General features: G+C 39.2%; 1 protein-coding gene across 8 annotated transcripts in view; it reads right to left on the bottom strand.

Annotated features, from left to right (window-relative positions):
- Positions 1–19,329, bottom strand: part of CGNL1 (cingulin like 1) — a 64,606-nt gene extending 45,277 nt beyond the window's left edge. For 4 of the 8 annotated variants that reach the window (XM_054215466.1, XM_054215469.1, XM_054215470.1 and 1 more), the window contains exons 1-3: positions 19,173–19,328; positions 871–2,470; positions 250–344 (exon numbers count right to left, since the gene is read on the bottom strand). In XM_054215466.1, coding sequence (XP_054071441.1) covers positions 250–344; positions 871–2,451 — 1,676 coding nt within the window. In that variant the 5' untranslated portion in view covers positions 2,452–2,470; positions 19,173–19,328. Of the gene's footprint in view, positions 1–249; positions 345–870; positions 2,471–3,328; positions 3,466–5,153; positions 5,167–19,172 lie in introns of those variants that run through there. The other 4 variants (XM_054215467.1, XM_054215471.1, XM_054215472.1 and 1 more) reach the window with 4 other exon arrangements.
- Positions 19,330–20,024: the final 695 nt, after the last annotated feature.

Raw genomic sequence — 20,024 nt, 5'->3', positions numbered from 1 at the left:
ACATACTCTAATTCACAACTATCAAGTACATTTAATCAAATCCTGTACAATACCTTACCCAAGTCCTGATTGCCTGGGTATTTTGAGATCCTATAATGCCTGAAAGGGCACAGCTGAGATACAGAATTATGAAACAGACATTTAATTTAGTTATAGCTTTGATTTTATAGTTTCGCATTTTAAATGTAATAGAAAATAAACACTGAGAAAATACAATCTCCTCTCCAAAAGTTAACTCTGTTTACTAACCCTTCCTTTAGGTAATTGTAAAGTATCTGTTTAGCAGTCTCTTCATTCGTTTGTTGTGCAAGTTCTTGCTGCCCTTTCAAGAGATCAGGAGTTGCCTAAAAGGACAAGATAAAATGTCAAAAAATATAATCCTGAGAGGGTTGTAAATACAACCTGGACAACTGAAGTTCTCCATTCTATTCTATTACAAAAAAAATTATGAACTCTGGACCTAAAGTTCACAAAGATCCATTGGAGTTTTCTCTTAGTGCAAGAAGAAAGCATACTCCACACCAAAAGAAAGAAAACATAATTTTGCATGGAGTTACATACATTTCAGCATTCTACTTTTATGCATTTATGTTTAAGAATCATCATAACATCACTTACAATAATCTTCTTTGTCCCCACCATGTTCTTTCACCCATACAAGAATAAACTGTTTTACAAGCCCTGTTTTCTATACCTGCAACTACGGGAATAATTTCTGTATTTACATTTCTCCAGAACAACTCTGCTATCCCATTTGCAAGTATTGTGTGATAGGAGTTTGTTCTAATGAAGAGCACAAAAAATGCATTTAACAATATGGCAGTTTTAGTATGCCAGAGTGCAAAACACAACAAGTAAATTCAAAATTACCTGTATATTAGGGATGGATGAAAATGTTTTTACAGAAATCTTCTTGGTTCCTGAATCAGGTGGAATTGTGATTCGGTTTGGCAACAACAAAGTAGAAGTTACTGTTCTAACTTCCTCTCTCTTATTCTGTCCTGGGAGTGTACATGACCTAAACATCAAGCTCTCAGTATCAGCTCCGTTTTGTTTATGGTACTGCAAAGAATTGAAATTGCTGTTCTGAGTGTCTTTATCAGGCATTTGCAGTTTTCCAATACTTCGAGCAGAAATCTTTATCTCTTTCGAAGGTGACTTTTGATCTCTGGATAACTGCTTGTGAAGGCAAACTTTAGATGGTCTCAGCAAGTGCTCTGTTGACTTACCCAAGCTTTTACTGAATTCACCTAAATAATCTGAATTTACATCAAGCCCTAATGACAAGGCACTATCAACGCTTCTTGATCTTTTACGATCATCTGGATGAATTCTATTCCTTTTTCCTGACCTACCTCTTCTGTGAGGATCAACTTTCTTATCAAACTTTTCAATTAGTTGATCCACTCCTGGAAGTGAACCAGTATCAATATCACGGCCAGTTCCAGGCAAAAATGGGATATATCTTCTGTTTTCATGTCGATTAACGTTGTCTGCATAGATGGCATACTCTTGGTCATCAAGTAAAAATCTGTATAAGGAATTTGCAGAAGTGGGAGTAGCTGATGAGGATGATGATCTTCGTGAGTCATCCAGTACTGTCCCAGCTGAATCTTGTCTGCGGAAGGGAAGAACATCTGGTCTAGGTTTTCTTGTCTCCGGATAAGCAGTGGGACTAACACATGGGGATCCTCCTGCAGACAAAAATGATTCTGAAACACGCACTTCATTGGGGCTGATCGTGCTACTAGGACAATCTGACAGTTGCTTATTTTGGTCTTCTACTGATCTGTTCAAACGTATCTTTTTTGAATTTGCTTTGGTTGGCTCTGCAAGATGTGTATTTGTTTTCTGTAGGGACACTACTTTAGATGAGGAAATCCAAGGCTTTGCTTCGGTTTTATCTTCATCTGCAAAAGATTCAGATTTACTGCACACAGCAGATTGGTATTTATCCAAGTTCAAGTTATTTTTTTCAGGATCATAAGGCTGCAAAAGTTCAGGATGTCTTTGAAAGTTCAACAAATTGGAGGATTTCATTGTTCCATCTTTAAAATCTGATATTCCATTTTCCTCTTCATCCAGATTGGTTATCTTTAGGCTTTTAAGCATACAGGGTTGCATGTGCTGTGTTCCAGGAAACTTTGGGTGTTCACCGTTTTTGTCCTCCAACTTAAAAGCAATATTGGAGTCTGTGGCTGGCTTGCTTACACTCTGAGAAATGACCTGCTGTTCTTTTCCAGGAGGTGGATTTTCTGACAAACATCCTTCTGTATTGTTTAGTACTATGTAAGGATGTCCATCAATTCCTTGGACTCTAATACTGACACCGTAAGACCCCGTCCTAGAATTTTGTGCATTTCTAGTTTTTTGAGTCTCCTCACTTGCGAGTTCAAGAGTGACTTCATAGTCCTGCTGCACGTGCTTAAAACCAGCAAAATATGGCTCCATGATTATCAGAGGATTATAGCTGAAGAGAAGAAAAATTTTAAAAAGTCATTGCTTTAAGTTGTTGTTTTAAGTACTTTAGATTATTTCATTAATTACTTTATTCCACCATTCAATGTGACTATGAAGACTAACAGTAATATGCAGAGAAATCAACATACAAGCTACACAAAGCGCAAAGTGAATGCATTGTGACACAAAGATAAATGTCTGACTGACCGATTCTGGATCAATGTAAGGTTATGTTATGACTGTAAATGTTAAGAAATAACAATTAATATTACCTACGCAGAATTGGTGCCAGTTGCTTTGGAATCAAATGACTTCAAATATAATCAATTCTAAGACAATTTTTTCCAGTCAAAGCAGCTTTTATTTTGGGTATCTCCACTATATTTACTGAAAGACTGTATCCTTCACCAACCAATGATCATTTTATAGCCAGCAGTTAGTACCAGGCGTATTAACATTTAAACATAAGCCCAGGAGAACAAAGCACAACCAGTTAGTTTTAGGTAACTAAAGCACTGCAAGGACGGTCAATAACCTTATGCCTTTGATTTGTGCTTTTATGTACGTGGTTTTCAATGTTTGTTTCTAAAGACATATGAAAATAAACTTTTTAATTGATTATCTCATTGTCATCCCTAAAAATAAACTTTCCTACAGATTAATTTAACAATCCTCCAATTGTGGGCTTGTTCCAGAAAACTCCAGTTGCTATTTTAAAACAGGAACTATACTGAGCAAGAGAAATGGAAAAATACTGCTAGTATTTCCAAGGCTGAGAGTACCTTTTTCAGAAGCAACAGAATGCTAACTCCATGCCTGTATGTGCCAAAACTGTTTCAGTTCTAGAAAACAATAAATTAAACCCTACCTGCGCTTTTAATGTTAAATGCCATTCTTTCTTTCTGTAAGAGCTGGTTTTGTGGGTAGTTTTACTTTACTATCTGTTGCATATTATGAGCCAACTGTCTAGTGGCAGAGGCAATGCAGTGACAGTAAGAGCCGTGTCTATAAAAGAACAGAACAGAAGACTGTGTCAGACTGATGCAAAACCTGCAGAGAATAAACTTTTGAACTGAGCTGGAGAGTTGAGTAATCACTGAAGCCTGACAAAACCAAGATAACTAAATGATGGTGAATAATCATCAAGAGGAAACCGAAACAACAGGAAAAATAAACCTCTACACCCAGTTCCACTCCTGTGTATCTCAGCATGAACCATCTCCCTCAGATATTCTAATCAACAACAGAATTATCATTTTTTCCTGACAGTGAATTAAAAAGTTTGGCTCAGTATTCATAGTATGTTAGTTTCCACACAATCCTTCCTTCTAGCAGGACAGCTCCCCTCAAAATCTCTTCCTCTCCCTAAAACCCAACTCCAGTCCCTCCTCAACAGTAGGCTTACTTCATCTGAAGGAATCAGCGTATCTTTCTCTAAATGCAATGCTAGATACAACATGATTATTTTAATGAAGAAAAAAAAGCTGTCTTACTGTCAAAGTAATTCCTTAAATATTAAAAGATTTGGTGAACTAGTTAAATTAACCAGAAATTAATTCAGGGGTTAAATTCACTTAGTAAAGGGAAGTAAACAGACACTACAAATTTGATCTACATTTAAGACTTTCTGGAATAGGAAGAGAAACAGAAGAAGGGAAAAGCAAAGATGAGCCAGAGAATGCTAAGGGAAGTGGAAAAATGAAGGAGCAAGATCAATGGAAGGAACAGCAAGGACCTATACATTCATTATCTTGGGCCTCCATTCTATGTATTTCCCCATAATTTTTTACCTTCTTTTCTGAACACTTATAACATCTCACATTAATTACACTGTTTCAATGTATAAACCGAGACAAAAATGACAAAGTAAAAATATCAGAAGCTGATTCTAATCACCCAGAATCAATGAAGAGATCTCCATTAATTTAGTGGGTTTTGCCCAGGGCGCTGAAATCAGCTTCTGAGCTGCACTGATGGTGGCTGAGAAAGCAAACAAGGAAAAAGGGAGAGCACTGCAGGGAGTTGTAACTTAGAATATACACTATAAAGGAACCAGACTCCACTAATCTAATGAATGGTTGCTGGATGTGGGAAAGAAAGCAGGCTCTCCACTTTGTTCTTCAAACTGTTGAGTGGGTCCAGCTACACTCATCAATATCTCAAAATTGTTCTTTGTTTGCTCAAGGCAACAAAAAAGAAATATTTTTAAAGTTTAAAAGTTGTTTTCAAATAAAGTAAGCATTTTGACGCTTTTATGCTTTCCATTTTAATATTACGGTTATATGATGCTGATGATCTGAAGTCAGTACTACGGGTATGTAATGAAATAATAAAATTTAAATAATGTCAAGTTTTAGCAAAATTAACATTATTAAATGAAGTTTCTCAGACTTCTAAATCAAATCTGCATGATTGTCTAGGGAAAAAGACATGAATTTGTAACTGAAAATTACTAACAAAGAGACTTCAAACAGCCCATGAAAAAAGCAACATAATTCTATGTCTCCTAAAGAACAAGCGTTTAAAGTGTCACAATTAATGCTTTCAGGAAATACAAATGATTCAGAACTCTAACTTTATAAAAAGAAATCTAGTTGGCAGAATACAGTGTGCTGATACTACTTTGAGTAAGTTAAAATCACTCATGCCATATTTGCACGTGACCATGGAAGTGAAAAAACACCATGACTTACACATAGTTGGTAGCATGCACCTGCAGTAGGTGAATGCATCTTTAAAAAGGGTCTTTAAAAAGGGTCTCCAAGTAGCAATTCTGGCAAGATTAGAAATGGTGACAATAAATTTAGACAGATTACTTAGTATATGAAAATTTACACTACACTTTAAAGCTGCATGTATTATCAGAGCTATAAAAAGGGTAAAGTTCATCGGAATTTGCCAATAGTGGTAACATTTAACAAATACAAGAAAAAGGGGTCAATAAAAATAAACCTAAAACTTAGAAAAAAAGGATTCAAATCGATCAGCATAAAGAATAGATAAGCAATAAATTACAATACGTCATATTCAGGGAGACTGCAAAAGCTGCTCTTTCAAACATGTTGCAAAGTTGCTAAAAATATTAAATAACCAGAAAAAAATATCAAAAACCACCACAACACAAAAAAGCAACCACAAAACATCAAAACCCCTAGTGTATAGTGGAGAGAGTATTTAGGTTAATAATCTACCTTAAATTAACCATTAATGTATTTACTTTGCCTCTAAAACTATAAAGAAATAAATTTATTTGTCTTCTTCATGTGCATTATACTAATAAAACACTTAGTTTTACTATACAAAAGGATAAAACCTTGTAGAAATGAAAGTGCTAAAACACTTTTTAAAATAAAACATTTTTTCTTTCTGGAACTGTGAAAAATATATATATATATAAATTCTCATTACTTTCACAAGAAAATAAGACAGGTGGCCTTACCATTCAAATAGGCTTTACTCAGAGTTCCTATTTTATAGGGTGTCAAGCCACAACATATAATACTCTCGTGAACTACATAATATAAAAAAGTTATTTTACAATACACGAAAACACAGGTTTTGTAATATTGTAAACATTTTTAAATTAAAAAAAAAGCATTGCTGGTTTTCCTCACACAAGGCCTTTCTGCTGAAAACCTAAAATTTCTAATGATGTTAATTGTTCGATTACAGTTACAGTCATATTTCTACACACACGTTGTAGTCGGTATCTCAGGCTTTGGCAGGCTTACAGCAATAGATTAAGATGAGAGGTCTGAAGCTGTTCCTCTCCCATCTGTCTGCCCCACTCCTCTGATGGACATCACCACATCAAAAATGAGAACATCTGAACACTCTGATGGCTGAATATGTACCTCAGCCACAAAAATTGGCAGACTGGCACAATCAGGTAAATGCAGTCAGCCCTGTGTTCCATACTATTACTGACTGAAATTCTGACATCTGATACAGTGGAGAAGCTGACAGCTGGACGCACTGACAGATACAACTGTCCAGTTTTAATCCTTTAAGTCCACTGAAGTCCTCAAATGTTATGACAGAACACTTTGTTTACTCTTAAGCTTACAAAAAGAGGTTAGATATTTTAATAGTAGTTAGGAAGAGATTCTCCCTATTTGTGGAGCTGCTTGTTGTTTCCTTGTAGTTACTCATAAAAAAGAGAAGCTTTTTTTTTAAATGAGGGTGATATAAATTCTAATTTCAGGTTTTCTGCCAAACTAATACTTTTAATTTTAAATAATACTGTCTTGCTAGCAATTCTATTCGCTGTCTCAGAGGAGTTTAAAAATATAGTTCTCAGAAAACAGAAGCAATGATTCTGCATAAATTCTTAATTAGGTAGAAATTCTATTATTTTATAAAATCAGTTCTTACCTCCTATTTGTGAAGCAAATATTATCACAACAGCATATATAAATTAATCAGGACATAAGAAATAAATACTTTAATAAATTATTTTATTTTTTATATATGTGTAGTCCCTGTGTATTCACATTCAGTTTCATCAGGCTACAGGATCAAGTTCTTAAAAAAGTTCCAAATATGTTGGTTTGAAAGATGTTTACTTCACTTTAATGTTGTATGTTACCCACTGACTTAAAAAATGTAGGCCATAACACACTAAGCCCAAAAGCAACAGCTCTAGCACCCTGTTATCTCAGCTTGTACAATCCTCCCTGCTCCTTTCGTGAGCCAGCAGCCATACAGCCACCCAGCCTTACTCATCCAGCAAAAAAATGAGCAAGTCAGGCACCAGGGAATGATGGGATCGCCTATTTTGGCAGCAACATGGCCTTGGACTGCTTGAGGCAATCACAAAATTCCAAACCAAATTTGTGTTTTAACTCCATTTTCAGGGACAGAAACCTTTAAAAACTTCTGCAAACAAACAAAATTGGCACTCAAAGCTGTTCGAACCTTTCAGTTTGGGGATTTCTTTTTAAAATAAGCCTTCATAAACGTGTTTAAACACTCACTTTAAATACTGGCCTCCAGTGGGTATGAAAGTCCCGTATTTTATCATTACTCAGAAGTGGTTTCATTTTTCTGAACAACTTATTTTTGCCAAAAATAGAAACTGTGACTTTTTTGTTTATGAAGAGAACTTGTCAGCAGAGGTTCTCATGTCTGAAAATCCAGTACTCTGCATGTTCTTCTGTAGCAGTTTGCTCTTCAGTGGTGATACGATACTTTACAAAGAACCACAAAAAAGGAATAGTGAAGGTTTAACAGGTCAAAAACTTTTTTATTTTAGAATGCCTCCAAAACATTTCCTTTCACAGCTATTTTAAAGCTAGCTACCAGGAGCTGTTTGAGACCCACCTTACAAAAAACAAAACCCCTGTAATTTGGAACCCTGACTGGTCTCCCTGCCAACATGAGCAGAAAAGAGTGTCTTTGAGAAACATACTCATGTGCCAGACATGGCTGTTCTTTTCAGCAGCTCTGCAGCCTTCCTAACATTACAGCATCACAAAGGCATGGAATTGTGTCCACTCATCCATTTCAGTTCTTTAGCCAAATCTACAAGACAGATTTATCAAAAAAAAAAACGCCTTCCCAATCCTGTTAAATGCCATGCTCTGCGTATCAAGCTTGTTCTTCTGTACCCTGCCCACCCATCTGCAATAAAGCACCTCACGCTTTCTGCTTCCAGCATGCAAGCCAACCAGCTGCACTGGACAGACGGGGCTCCTGAGATATGGAATACAGGCAGAGATGCTGACCAGCATGTGTGGGGACACGCTGTCCCACCAGTGGATATGTTCCCTGCCCTCCTTAAAGGGCCACGGCTCCTTCACAGGTATTGCCTCATATTATGTGTATGCTCATTTTGCATACATCTAGTGAAAGAATATGGAAAAATAAAAAGGATCTGACTTTTCCTATGGCACTAGAACTCCTCTCTGGCTGTCTTGATGATAGAAAAACAGGAACTCCCTCATATTCAGTATCATAATCCTGAGACTCCTAAGACTAAATAAAATGAAGAATTTTCATTACAGGAAGATTAGGGCATACCACATTATCTGCCCTTCGGAGGCATGAACTTTTAGAATTCTGAAAATTTCAAGCTATTAAAGGCTAACTTATCAAATTACATTTGATACCATGGAAGTTATTCCCCAATTTTCTCACTATACAAAAAAACAGTCACTACCCATATTATCTAATCACTGCCTTTTTTCAAAAAAGAAGGATATTACAGTTTATGAATGTTTACTCCAGATTTTTCACACATGCACAGCAAAATGCCAGGAAGGAACTATGAAATTTGTCCTCCAGCTTTACGTAACACCGAGCTTGCTCTCCAAGCTAAATAATGGATTCTCTGTGCAGCTGACTATTCAGAAAGTACCAGCAATATCACATGAAGACAAAGTGGGTGTTAGGTCAATAATAAATAACAGTGCTATGGAAAAAAAGACAGGAAATAACTTTAGGAGAGAAGAGGAAGGAAAACTTACATACTGTGAGGGTAAAGAAAAGGAAGCAGACAGGATAATTCATGGAAAGACCAAAACTGTAATGTTTTTACACTTGGTGGAACACAATCTCATAAACATAAAAGCATGAGGGGAAACTTCATCACTGTCAATCCTACCAGCAATCTGAGGCTTCTGCAAAAGGCAAACGGGCCTGGGTTGCTGTCCCTTTCAGTCTATATGGAAAATATCTCTGGGGTAGGTGAGTTTACTTGATCTCCTGCTTACAGGACAGCAGAAGGGAGAAAAGTTAAATTTTAATGTTCCAAATATGGGACTGTAAAAAGGGACAGTAAATCTAATGTAAGAGCAAACTGACACTGCCCAGCAACAGAAAGACATCTGAAACAACAAGTTTGCCATCTGACCAGTAGATTCCTTATCCACATTTAATATTTTTTTCCTACTTGAGGTATATTTTTTGCGTCTATAAAATTGTATTTGTATCATATCTGGCAGTCATTCCTCACAATTATTAGAAAGAAAATTATGATAGTTACAGAACACAGTAAAACCTCCACAGCAATTTCTTCTTGTCCCTGTACTGTCTGTAAACTGCCACTCCCTGTCTAGCGGTCAAAATTCAGAACTTTCAAAAGGCCTATGCAGAGGATTTTCTACAATATATTATGTCATAATTCAGCATATGCAGGCTCTCTCCAGGCAGCAGTGGGGTGGGAGGGGGAGGGAAATTACCCCAAGAGGGATTTATTTTATTATTGGTCAGCTTTTTTCATGTCAGCATCAAAAACCTAACTAAAATTTCTTCAAATGAAGAACTGGAAAACAGACCACTGGGTTTTAAAATATTCATTCCCTTTGAAAGCAGCCAAAAGCTTCATGTCCCACCTCTTCTTCCTACCTGTTGTAATGAAAGAGACTGTGAAAAATTCTATGCTTGAAAAAAATTCATGAGTTGCTGGGAACCTAAGCCATATGGCATATATTATTCCCAAGTCCATACACCAGTGTTACACCACAAAGACTTATGCTTGGTATCACAGACAGAAGACCAAATCGAGGTCTCTCTTCAGCCTCCAAGACAGGCCTGACCTATTATTATAGCCAGAATTAACCTTACATATTTCATAAAGAGTAAGATAGCAATTTATTTTCTTCTGAAAACACTACAAATAAATGAACTGCACAAGCTATTTGTAAACTTAGTACTAGATCCAATCCACCACCTTAGATACAATCCTAATGCAGTCCCTGCATGCATCTATATTACTAACTGGTGCAGTGTAAAAGACAAGGACCAGGTTTTGATCTGCTGCATTCTATTATAGTCCCAGGACTGCACACCCAACACTGCATTGTTACCTGCAATGAAATTCATACCTATTGCCAGTCCAAGGTGTGCATGGTGCCCATGTAGAAAAGCAAATGCTGGCAGACTGCACACCCACACTGCAAGTGGGTCACTCAAGCCTGCTTTGAAAGCAGTAATTCCAGCCTCTGCACTAGGAGCCACGTTGGTCTGTGCCTTCCTAAATGCAACATTGTTGGGTTTTGTTTTGTTTTGTTTTCCTTTGACCAAGTTGTGATTAAATATGGTAGTCATATAGCTTTGAGTGCATAATGAAAAATGAAGTCCAGCCAGGAGCGCTGACCCATAGAGGAGTCTAAGGACAGAAGGAAGCATGCCATCACAGTAATACCTTTTAGTAGTATTTTCAACATTTCTGAATCAATTACTTTCATTTTTGTTCTGTGAAAAATATCATTCTCTGTTCTGATTTCAGACGGCAGTTTAGGGATGACAAGTTATAATTTCCTGCAGGATGAATATTCCAAATAACGCTTTTCTTCCATAATTGTTAGTGGAAGCAAACAGACATGCTTAGGTTAGCATGGATTACACACATAATTTTATCAATTTCTCCTGAAACGCAGTATAGCAAAGAGGATGTGTCTGGATTTGCTGCCTTAGAGATGAGGACTTCAGTTTCAGTTCTGCCCAAATATTAAACAACCTTTCAGATGCTCAGCCAAGAAAACAGAATATTAATAGTCACCCTTTCAAGGTGTCCAGGTTTGAGGAATAGAACAGTATTTAATAAAGAATGTTAGAAGAGGGAACCATTAACAGCAGTTAGAGCAAAAGATACTGTTTGCCTGCTTCCGGCTTAGTTCATACTCCCGCTGGCTGAAAAATGTTGTGTGTGAGGAAGTCTCAGTGTCTCAAACGTAAAACATCTTGTTAGTCTCCTATGAAAGTATGTGACAGATCAGCCAAATGCTTGAGCTGTGTGACAACTAGCAGGTTTTGTTGGGTGGTTTTTTTTTTTTTTTTCAAATGGGAAATCTGCTTCAATGGCTGTAAGTCAACAACAAGACATTTTGGCAGATCCTCAGGTCTCATAAATTGTCGAAGTTTGACTGAAGACAAGTATATAATATATATCCCATTTTCTTAACCTGCTATGTATGAATTCATGTAGTCATAATTTTACAGGCTTTATCCTCAGAGGAAATATGGCATGACCTACTAACCTTGCTTACCAAGTGGAAATTAAAGCCTTCATTTTTGTTAATGATAAAAATATAAAGAAACTGCCAAATTTGTCATGTAATATTCTAAACTAATACCACTGCAATAAATATTTTGTATCATTATTAAAAAACTCTCTTTTTCTCTCTTAAAGTAATTAATTTCCAGATTCCGACAAATGACAAACAAAAGGGAATCAGAGACAAAAAGCACATTAAAAATATGCTAAAACAGAAGTCAACCTGTATCTGAAACACAGTTCCAAGTAACTAATTCGTGTCATCTGTCTCAACTAGTCCCAGGTCCTGTATACTGTGATACTAGTTAAGTCACTGGAAGAAGATGGAGAGTTACATTTGTTTATTAATACTTACGTTGGTACGAGCTTTATGTGGACACCAATACCTGCATATGTGTACTTATACCACTATACTGTTTCTTCTCCCACACAGGCTCATATACACCTGTACAAGCTCTTTTTTGCCGCTAACACAGAATGTGGTCTGCTGGGGTTATCTACTTGCACTTTAATTATCTTGACACCACTGCAGTACAATTAACATTTATAAACTTCAAATACAAAAAGCAAGCAAACAACAAAACCTTATAAATACTTATCTCAGACTTAATTATATACATGTGATATGACCATACTCAATTTTCCCTCATTTTTATGACAACTTGCAAAGGATAAGGTTAAAAAAAAAAAAAAAAGCTAATAAAGTCACAAAGAGGAAATTTTATTTTACATACTCTCTTCTAGTTTATCAAATTCTAAATGTTCGTATCTGTTCTAGTATTGACAGAAACAACAGCTGAGTGACACAAGGATACTTACGAGATTCTAAAAGCAGTTTGTGATTTCAAATACGATAGCTGGTTTGTATCCAAATATCTGATATGGTTACGCTCACTCCACAAGAGATTCTATGTTGTTTCTCTACATTTTCCTCCAATTGTCAGTGGTAGAAATATTGCATTTTGTTCCAAAGGAAATTTTCTTAATACATCCCAATGATATAATTATTGTTTAAATAGAAGACAGTATCCTATTCGTGTTTTTAGAGGCTCTGGTAAGAATCTCAAGTTTGTTAAAATAAAGAGTCTCTCAAAGAAATGGAAACAGACTTAGGGCAACCTTTGTTAAGAAGTTTTGCCAGTGCTTCAAGAACACCGAATTATTTATATTATTATCTAAAATTAATAAATAAATAAGGTTCCTGTGAGAAATAAGTTCCAGTCCGAATGAAATCAGCTCAGGCAGAATCCTCTGTGAAGTACATTTTTATTCACGTTCTTGCAAGAGTGGGTGACCTAGCAAGTAGGCACACTTTCAGTTCTTGAAACACACCTTTTTATTCCCTAATCCCAGCCGAATTTTTCCCTCCCCTGTCTCCCATTGGTTAGGTACTCCGGGGTTCACAGTCTGTCCGAGGCACCTAAAATTATTCCTGGATGTCCTGCCTCTGTTTACTTCTCTTCATGCTACACCTAAAGGGATTATCTGACTAGTTTATTTCTTTTCTTTTTGGTGAAAAAATTGCTCAATGTCATTAGCCCTGGTTAAATGTTTGAACTACCCTTCTAGACACTAATCCAGTATGAATCAGTTTGTCCTTTTGTCTGTGTGATAAGAGATGTTCTACAAGCCTTTGCTGGAGTCTCTTTGTCTTAGTCATTCTCTTATCATGTCACCTCTCATGGAAACAGCTTTTCTCTTCTGCAAAAGCAATACCTGCTTTTCTTATAGTTCCCCTCCTCCAAAAATTATTCCTTGGCTTTCAGTATTCCCACCCTAAAAAAATATAATCTTGTCTACAGAAATTACAGTTACAGCAACACCACAGCATAACCTTGATTATGTAAGTATAGTTTATTCCTAAATAAAATTAAGGATGAGCTATATGAGTACAATTGCATGCAGAGACTAAAGTCTCATCTATATGAAGACACACAGAAAAGGGTTAACCTCTATGGAGATGCAAGTATTTAAGTACGAAAACGACATGTAAAATAGACTTCAGGAGTTGTATTTACACAGCCAACATAAGGCCACAGCTTCATGTGTATTCAAGCTGGTTACTGCTCCCATTTTTCTATTGTTAAACTTCATCTTAATTACATTGTATTCTTTAAACACTTGGCTTTGCACCCATCTAGTTTCTTTCAACTAACTCAACCATGCATTCTAAAATTTAAATACGCAGTCAGAACTGCGGGCCCTGAGCCCAGCCACCACGAGACAACAAGATGATATCATCATGCTCAGTCTGAGAGACAGAGCTGAGTAGAGAATAAAGAGGCCAGATAACTCCAGAGGAAAGGACTGCTCACCAGGAGATGCATCACTTAGGAGGGCTTATGAAGCCTGTGCAGCCAAAGCTGCCTGGTGTGGACCCTGCTCATACACTGAGCACAGGTTTAACCAGCTCCCACAAGCTGCCACTCTTCTCACCTTCACGCTAGAATAGCACAATTACTGGGGGGAAATGAGAGATGTAGGGCTCCCTCTTTATGAGGCTTGAAGCATTTGTGGAATTATAATGTAACATTACATGCCAATTGTTCTTGTAAATAAAGGCCGCTACTGATGAACATTTGTCCCTGCATATATCAGCTAAAGGTGTGCAAATGACCGTATGAAGGCATACCCCAACCCATTACCAGTTTCAACAAGGCCTAACAAAATATTCAGAGTTTGACTGACATCACTGAAAACATTCCCCCATCTCTATACAAAAGCTCAAAATTTACCCGCCACTTCTGCGTTATGCTTTATGTTGAAATAGATGAAAAATCATTACCCACTTTTGAGGGGTTTTATGTACGTAAAATACATCTTCCATTCTAATAAACCTCAACAGCTCTTAGAGATCTCTTTCAATAGAATTTAAAATAGAGTTGAAACATTCCTAATGGCTGGTAATTACTTAGAAGGTTTCTATAAGTGTCTGTGAGACTTTATGTACACATACACAGAAATACATAGACACAGAGGCATATGAGTGTGTAAGCACAGGCAACCTAGCAAGTAAGTCTCCCTTTCATAGTGTACTTACATAGTTTCCCCATTGACATTTTAGCTACGTTAAAATTGTGTGTGTAATGTGCATATAACTAAAAAATTATAAACTTCTGCAAATGCTTGGAGTCAAACTCTTGTCACGCTTAGACTGCTGAGAGTCATGCAGCTCTCTGAATGGTAGGAATACTCGTAGCATGCCTGGAAACCCTCACAGAAAAGAGCTGTTGTGGTAATAATTGAGCCATCTTCCAGGCTTACCAACCTCCCTGATATTTTCTTTAAATCAAAGTGCTTTCTGAGACATTTCTCCAGTCACCTTTATTCCTCATTATTCTCTGTCTTTACCAAAATCAAGTAGAATGTGAAAAGGTTATTATAGCATCTTAATTTTTCATCTGATACTGTCAATCTGGTTAATGCATCTCAGAAATGCAAAAAATGGATCCATTTAATTTAAACCAGAGTTTGTTTGGCTACAAATTTAGAGGCATTGATGGAAAAACTATACTATGTACTTAAAATGTTTGGCTATGGATTTTGTCATCCGCTCTATTTCACATAAAACAGAAGGTTATATGCCTTTGGATAAACTTCAAGGAGGCTGCCAGCTCTGTTGGCAGAGATGGCACAAGGTCACAGCAAATACACTGAGCTCTAATCCCAAACAGTGGTGACTCCATGACTACCACTTCACTAAATCTTTAGCACATGCATTCCTAACACGTTATTTCTCAGGTTTAAACATTACATTTTCATACTTGGTTATAATGAAAAACATTACCATTTAGATTCAACTCTACTCAGAGAGTCAAGGCCAAAGCAGTTTCTGAAATGTGTTAACATTTCCAGGTAAACATGCCTGGAATAAATACTCCATGAACACATGAAGTACCTTCCACCACACAATAAGCTGGTAATGTAGCACTCATAGTGGGAGGATTCTCTATTCTTTTGACAGGTAAGGACAGAAATGACAAAACCAACCTTTTTTGGGGTTTTGCACATCCTAACAGACCCTGCTGTGGCAGGGGGGGTTGGATTAGATGATCTCCAAAGGTCCCTTCCAACCCTATGATTCTATACCAACACAGCATTCAAGACATTTTAAAAAACCCTGTAAACTGCCAAACCAAAGTTGAGGACACATCCAGTCAGTACCATCTTCCTCAGTGTGCAGTTTGTTGAAACCTAGCAACAAAACTGGAGAAATCCTAACATCTTCACCTCATCCTGGCCATTCAAGACAAAGATGTTAATCTCTATGTTGTAAAGATGTAGTTCTTTATAAAGCCTGGCTCACTGAACTGATCAGGTAGAAGATAACCTCCTCCTACCCCAAAAAAGGAAGGAGAAGTAGGGCAGACAAAAGAAAGAAGACACACAAATTTTTTAAGTCTGCTTTATCTGCATACATGGGCAGTAGGTAGCTCCATTATTTCTGCTGCTGTTCAGAGTTGCATAGAGAGAGTACGAAAGTGGGAAAAATGGCCCATTATTTTAGCATTCATTGCCATTTCTCAGAAATCTATAAGCATCAGTAATCTTGACCAGATTGTTGACAGTTCCCCTCTATCAACACAGGTAGACACTGCCATAGGCTGAACATTGTTTTACATCATCGGGCTCACGCGCTTGATATTAATACCCATATTTTCAGGTTATCAACACAGTAAAAAAGGCCAGATAATAATGGCATCATCATCGTCACTATGATTTCAAAAAGCAGAAAAGGTGAAACAGCAGGCTGCAGAATGAAACTGTGCTGGTCTACTTTTGTTTAATTTCTGACATCAGCAGAATTATTTGACCTCAAAATACTTAAGTAGCTATTTGCAAATAATAACCTGCCCACTATGGTCCACGTGGAATAAACTCCTTGCACGTATGTTCATCTCGCATAGCTCTGTGACAAAATATTTAAAAATTCAAGTTTGAGGTTATGCCATTTCACCTACACATTTCAAATGACATTGCAGAGCCTAGCCAAACCAGTTTCACCAATACTCCCAGAAAGATCAACTTCCTATTACACAAGGTAAACCAGAAGAAGGAACAGAATACTGTCACCAGTTCTTTTTTTCAGCTTTGTAATCCTTTTATTGAGGTAAAATTCCTTACACAGGAAACACCACAGACCATTTTTGTAGTCACTTAAATTTCACATGCCACATACAGACCCTGTCAGGGGAACCTAAGCGCATTCTCAGACATTTTACTAGTGACAGTGAGATCTAATAATGCAATTAACAGAAATTAAAATAAGCTGGTTTGCTTGGAAGCAATTCAGGCAGCCTAAGCAGTCGTGTCATTTATTAGATTTAAAAGCAAAACACAACTAAGTCAGATACTGAGAATAAAAACAGTTGTGTGATACAGCCACGGAGAAGACAGGCTCTTTGGAATAACACCACAAATTCTGTAATTAAAGAGGTTAGGAATGATAAGCCCCTCCTTTTCATTACTGTCATAACATTACTGACATTTGCTAAAATAATCCTTTCTAGTGTGTATTTGCACTGACGTGGAATTTGGAAACGGTTAACGTCAGTTGCAACTCAAGGTGTACATACATCAACTAGGAATTCTTTTCCAATGATTAATACCTTTTAAAAACATCTCTAAAATGTAAATACATATATGTAAAAATATCAGTCCCTTTATAAGATACTTTATTTGAAGCACTGCATTTTTTTTAGCTCAGATATATTTAAAAAAAATTGATGTGAATATTAAAATGAAAAAAATTTCTAGTAATAACAATTATTTTCTCTTATGTGGAAGATTAGCTTAATATCCTAAGAAAATTTTTAATAAAAGTTAGAAATGTTGCTTTATAATTTTACGGAGTTTTCTGTTTAAAAAGTATAGCTAACTCTCAAAATTAATAACATACAATAAAAAGCAGTATAATTGCCTTTCACAATACAACAAACTTCATCTCCTTTGTAAAACATGCTGCTTGCTACACTACTAATGGTACATTCCAATACTGTATGAAAAATTTTCATTTCCATTTATAATCTTTTCTCAAAAGAAAAGACCAGAGTTCAAACTAACACACTAATTATTAAAAAAAAAAAAAAAGCTTATAGCAACTTGGTATACTTTTATATCAATCAGCAGTAACCACATGTGGCTTAGTATATACTGTGAGTATAAACTAATTTATTCTGTGTCTAACGAGAAAAAATGAGACAATTCAATTACAATGGCATTTCTAGAAAATATAACTACTCAAACAAGTTGCTGCAAAGCACCTTGAAAAAGTAATCAGCAGTTTGGTTTTGCCATTTTAATTATATTTTTATAAGTTTTACAGTTTTGTTAAAACCAACTTTATAACGACATCCTTAATTATAAGACATGTGACAGTCAGCTGTCAGAATGAGGATCAGACACTAAATTTATCAAATTCATATGTCCTAGGGGGTTTCTGATTCATCTACAGGATTCATTTTATATGAATGCCCGCAAGTTAAACACGGTGTAGATATTCAGATAAAAAAAAAACAACTTTCAAGGATAGGTTTCCACTATTACTACTTTGATAATTATTCAGACTACATTGCAGTGATTTTTCAAAAGTATTTACATGCTAAAGAGAAAAACAGGAGAAAGATAAAAGCTGTATGTAACAACTACTCTTATACAGTATGTTGTACATACATCTGTATGTAACAACTGCAGATGCTAATCCAAACTCACCACAAAAGTTTTATGGCAGCACTGATCTCCCCATAAAGTTGTCATCATATGGCAGGGATATAAATTATATCAGATGCAAAGTTAATTGGGAAAAAGAATAAATGGCTGAACTGCCATTCTGAGCTTTTCCCATGGAAAAGAACACACACAATGTGGACACACCCTTTCGCTAATTCGTGGAATAAAAGGGAGATGAAGAAGTCAGAGTGCCCTCAGCTCAGGAATGCCAGGAATCCCCGGAGGAATGCCTGCGGGCCGCCGGCCGCGGCGCCCCCGACGCTCCGCGCTCCCGGGGTGCTGGGGGGCGGTGGGGGGGCGCTCCCCGCCGTCCCGCCCAGGGCTCCCGGCCCCGGGGGGCGCCCGGCCCTCAGCGGCCCCGGCACTGCGAGCTCACCTGAAACCAACCCCCGCTGCGGGGCAGCCGCCGCCGCCACACGCACTCGGGTAAAAGAGCCCCCGCTCTTTACAACCGCGAGAGAAAACTAAGAAATTTACAGATTTTAACGGAGTCTGTTTTCCCGGCAACTCCCTCTCCCCTCCGCTGGCAGCGCTCCCCTCTCCGCCGTTCAGCGCGCCCGCCCCAGGGGCGGCGGAGCCGCCGCTCGCCAGCGCAGCCCCGAGGAGCGCTCGGGGGAAGGCCTGCCCCGGCACGACCAACGCTCCGCCGGCCTCCCCGCGCAGGGATAGCCGCGTTGTTCCCTCCTCACGCCCGGGAGGACTCGGCGTCCTTGGCCTTTGGAAAGGAGCGTGTTTAACGGAGCGAGATGGAGGAGGAAAGACGGCGACCCAGGGCGCCTCGGCGCGGGGAGCCACCTCCACAGCCCCGGCAGCCCCAGCGGCACCACACGGCGACGTCGCCCTGTGCCCACCGCGCTCCCGGCAGGTCAGACCCACCGCCCTGCACCCGCCCGGCCATCTCGTCAGGGAGATGTAGGCGACGTGGTGCCCCCCACCCTCGACTCCCAGACGTCCCGTCGCCACCGTCCGCCGCCGCTCTCCTCACCCGTCCCGAGCCGCCTCGCCCTCTGAGGGGGATCCCCCTCACCTCCGCGCCGCTCTCGCCGCCAGCCGCGCTCGCCACCGGAGCTGAGGGCGGACTGCCCGCCCCCTCCAGCGGGGGAGGGGGGTGCCGGGGCCGGGCCCGGGCCCTGCCGGGGAGGAGCCAGGCGGGGGGCGCTCCCTCAGGTGAGCGGGGGGCGCTTTCCCGCCCGCGGCCCTTAGGCTCCCTGAGGGGGGGCGCGGCGCGCGCCGTCTCCTCAGGCTGGAGCCCCCCCCCCCCCGACAGGCGCCTGTAAACGGCAAACTGAGGGGAAAACGCCCAGCTCCTCCTTCGCTCAGCCTGTGGCGAAGGGTGCCAGGGCGAGAGGGGGTGGCTGGAGCGGTCCTCTGAAGAGGCAGCCCAGCCCCGGGCCCAGGTTCTGTCAGGTCGAGGCCGCTCGACAGCCGGGGTTGTTTTCCCTCCCGAGCGCGGCCCGTCGGCGTGCGGAGGCGGCGGGAAGAGCTGAGGCAGCAGAAGGACGGGGCAGGGCGGGCGCGGTTTGGAACCTGTAGCAGAGGTAAGAGGGAAGGAGCGAGGAGCCGGGCCGCGGCCCACAGGGCAGCGTGTCCGCGCTGCTCCAGGAGCAACATCAGGAGCGCCTCTGGGCTGCCTTCAGCCTTTTGGGTGATTTTCACGTCTTCGGCTAGACTGGAAACATCCCAACCAGGTGTCTGCAGATTTCCAGAACATTCTACAGAGATAGTGAGAACTGAAGGGCTGCCATTCTGCAGCATGGCTCTCTCCCTTGACCCAGGTGCGAAGGAAAGCTAGGTGCTCAGGGCTCGAGGTTTACAAGTGTCATACAAAAGAATACAG

Source organism: Rissa tridactyla, chromosome 9 (genome assembly GCF_028500815.1).
Source record: "Rissa tridactyla isolate bRisTri1 chromosome 9, bRisTri1.patW.cur.20221130, whole genome shotgun sequence".
NCBI lineage: Eukaryota > Metazoa > Chordata > Aves > Charadriiformes > Laridae > Rissa > Rissa tridactyla.
The sequence above is the reverse complement of the archived record's forward strand: the minus strand, read 5'-3'. Positions and strand labels throughout refer to the sequence as shown.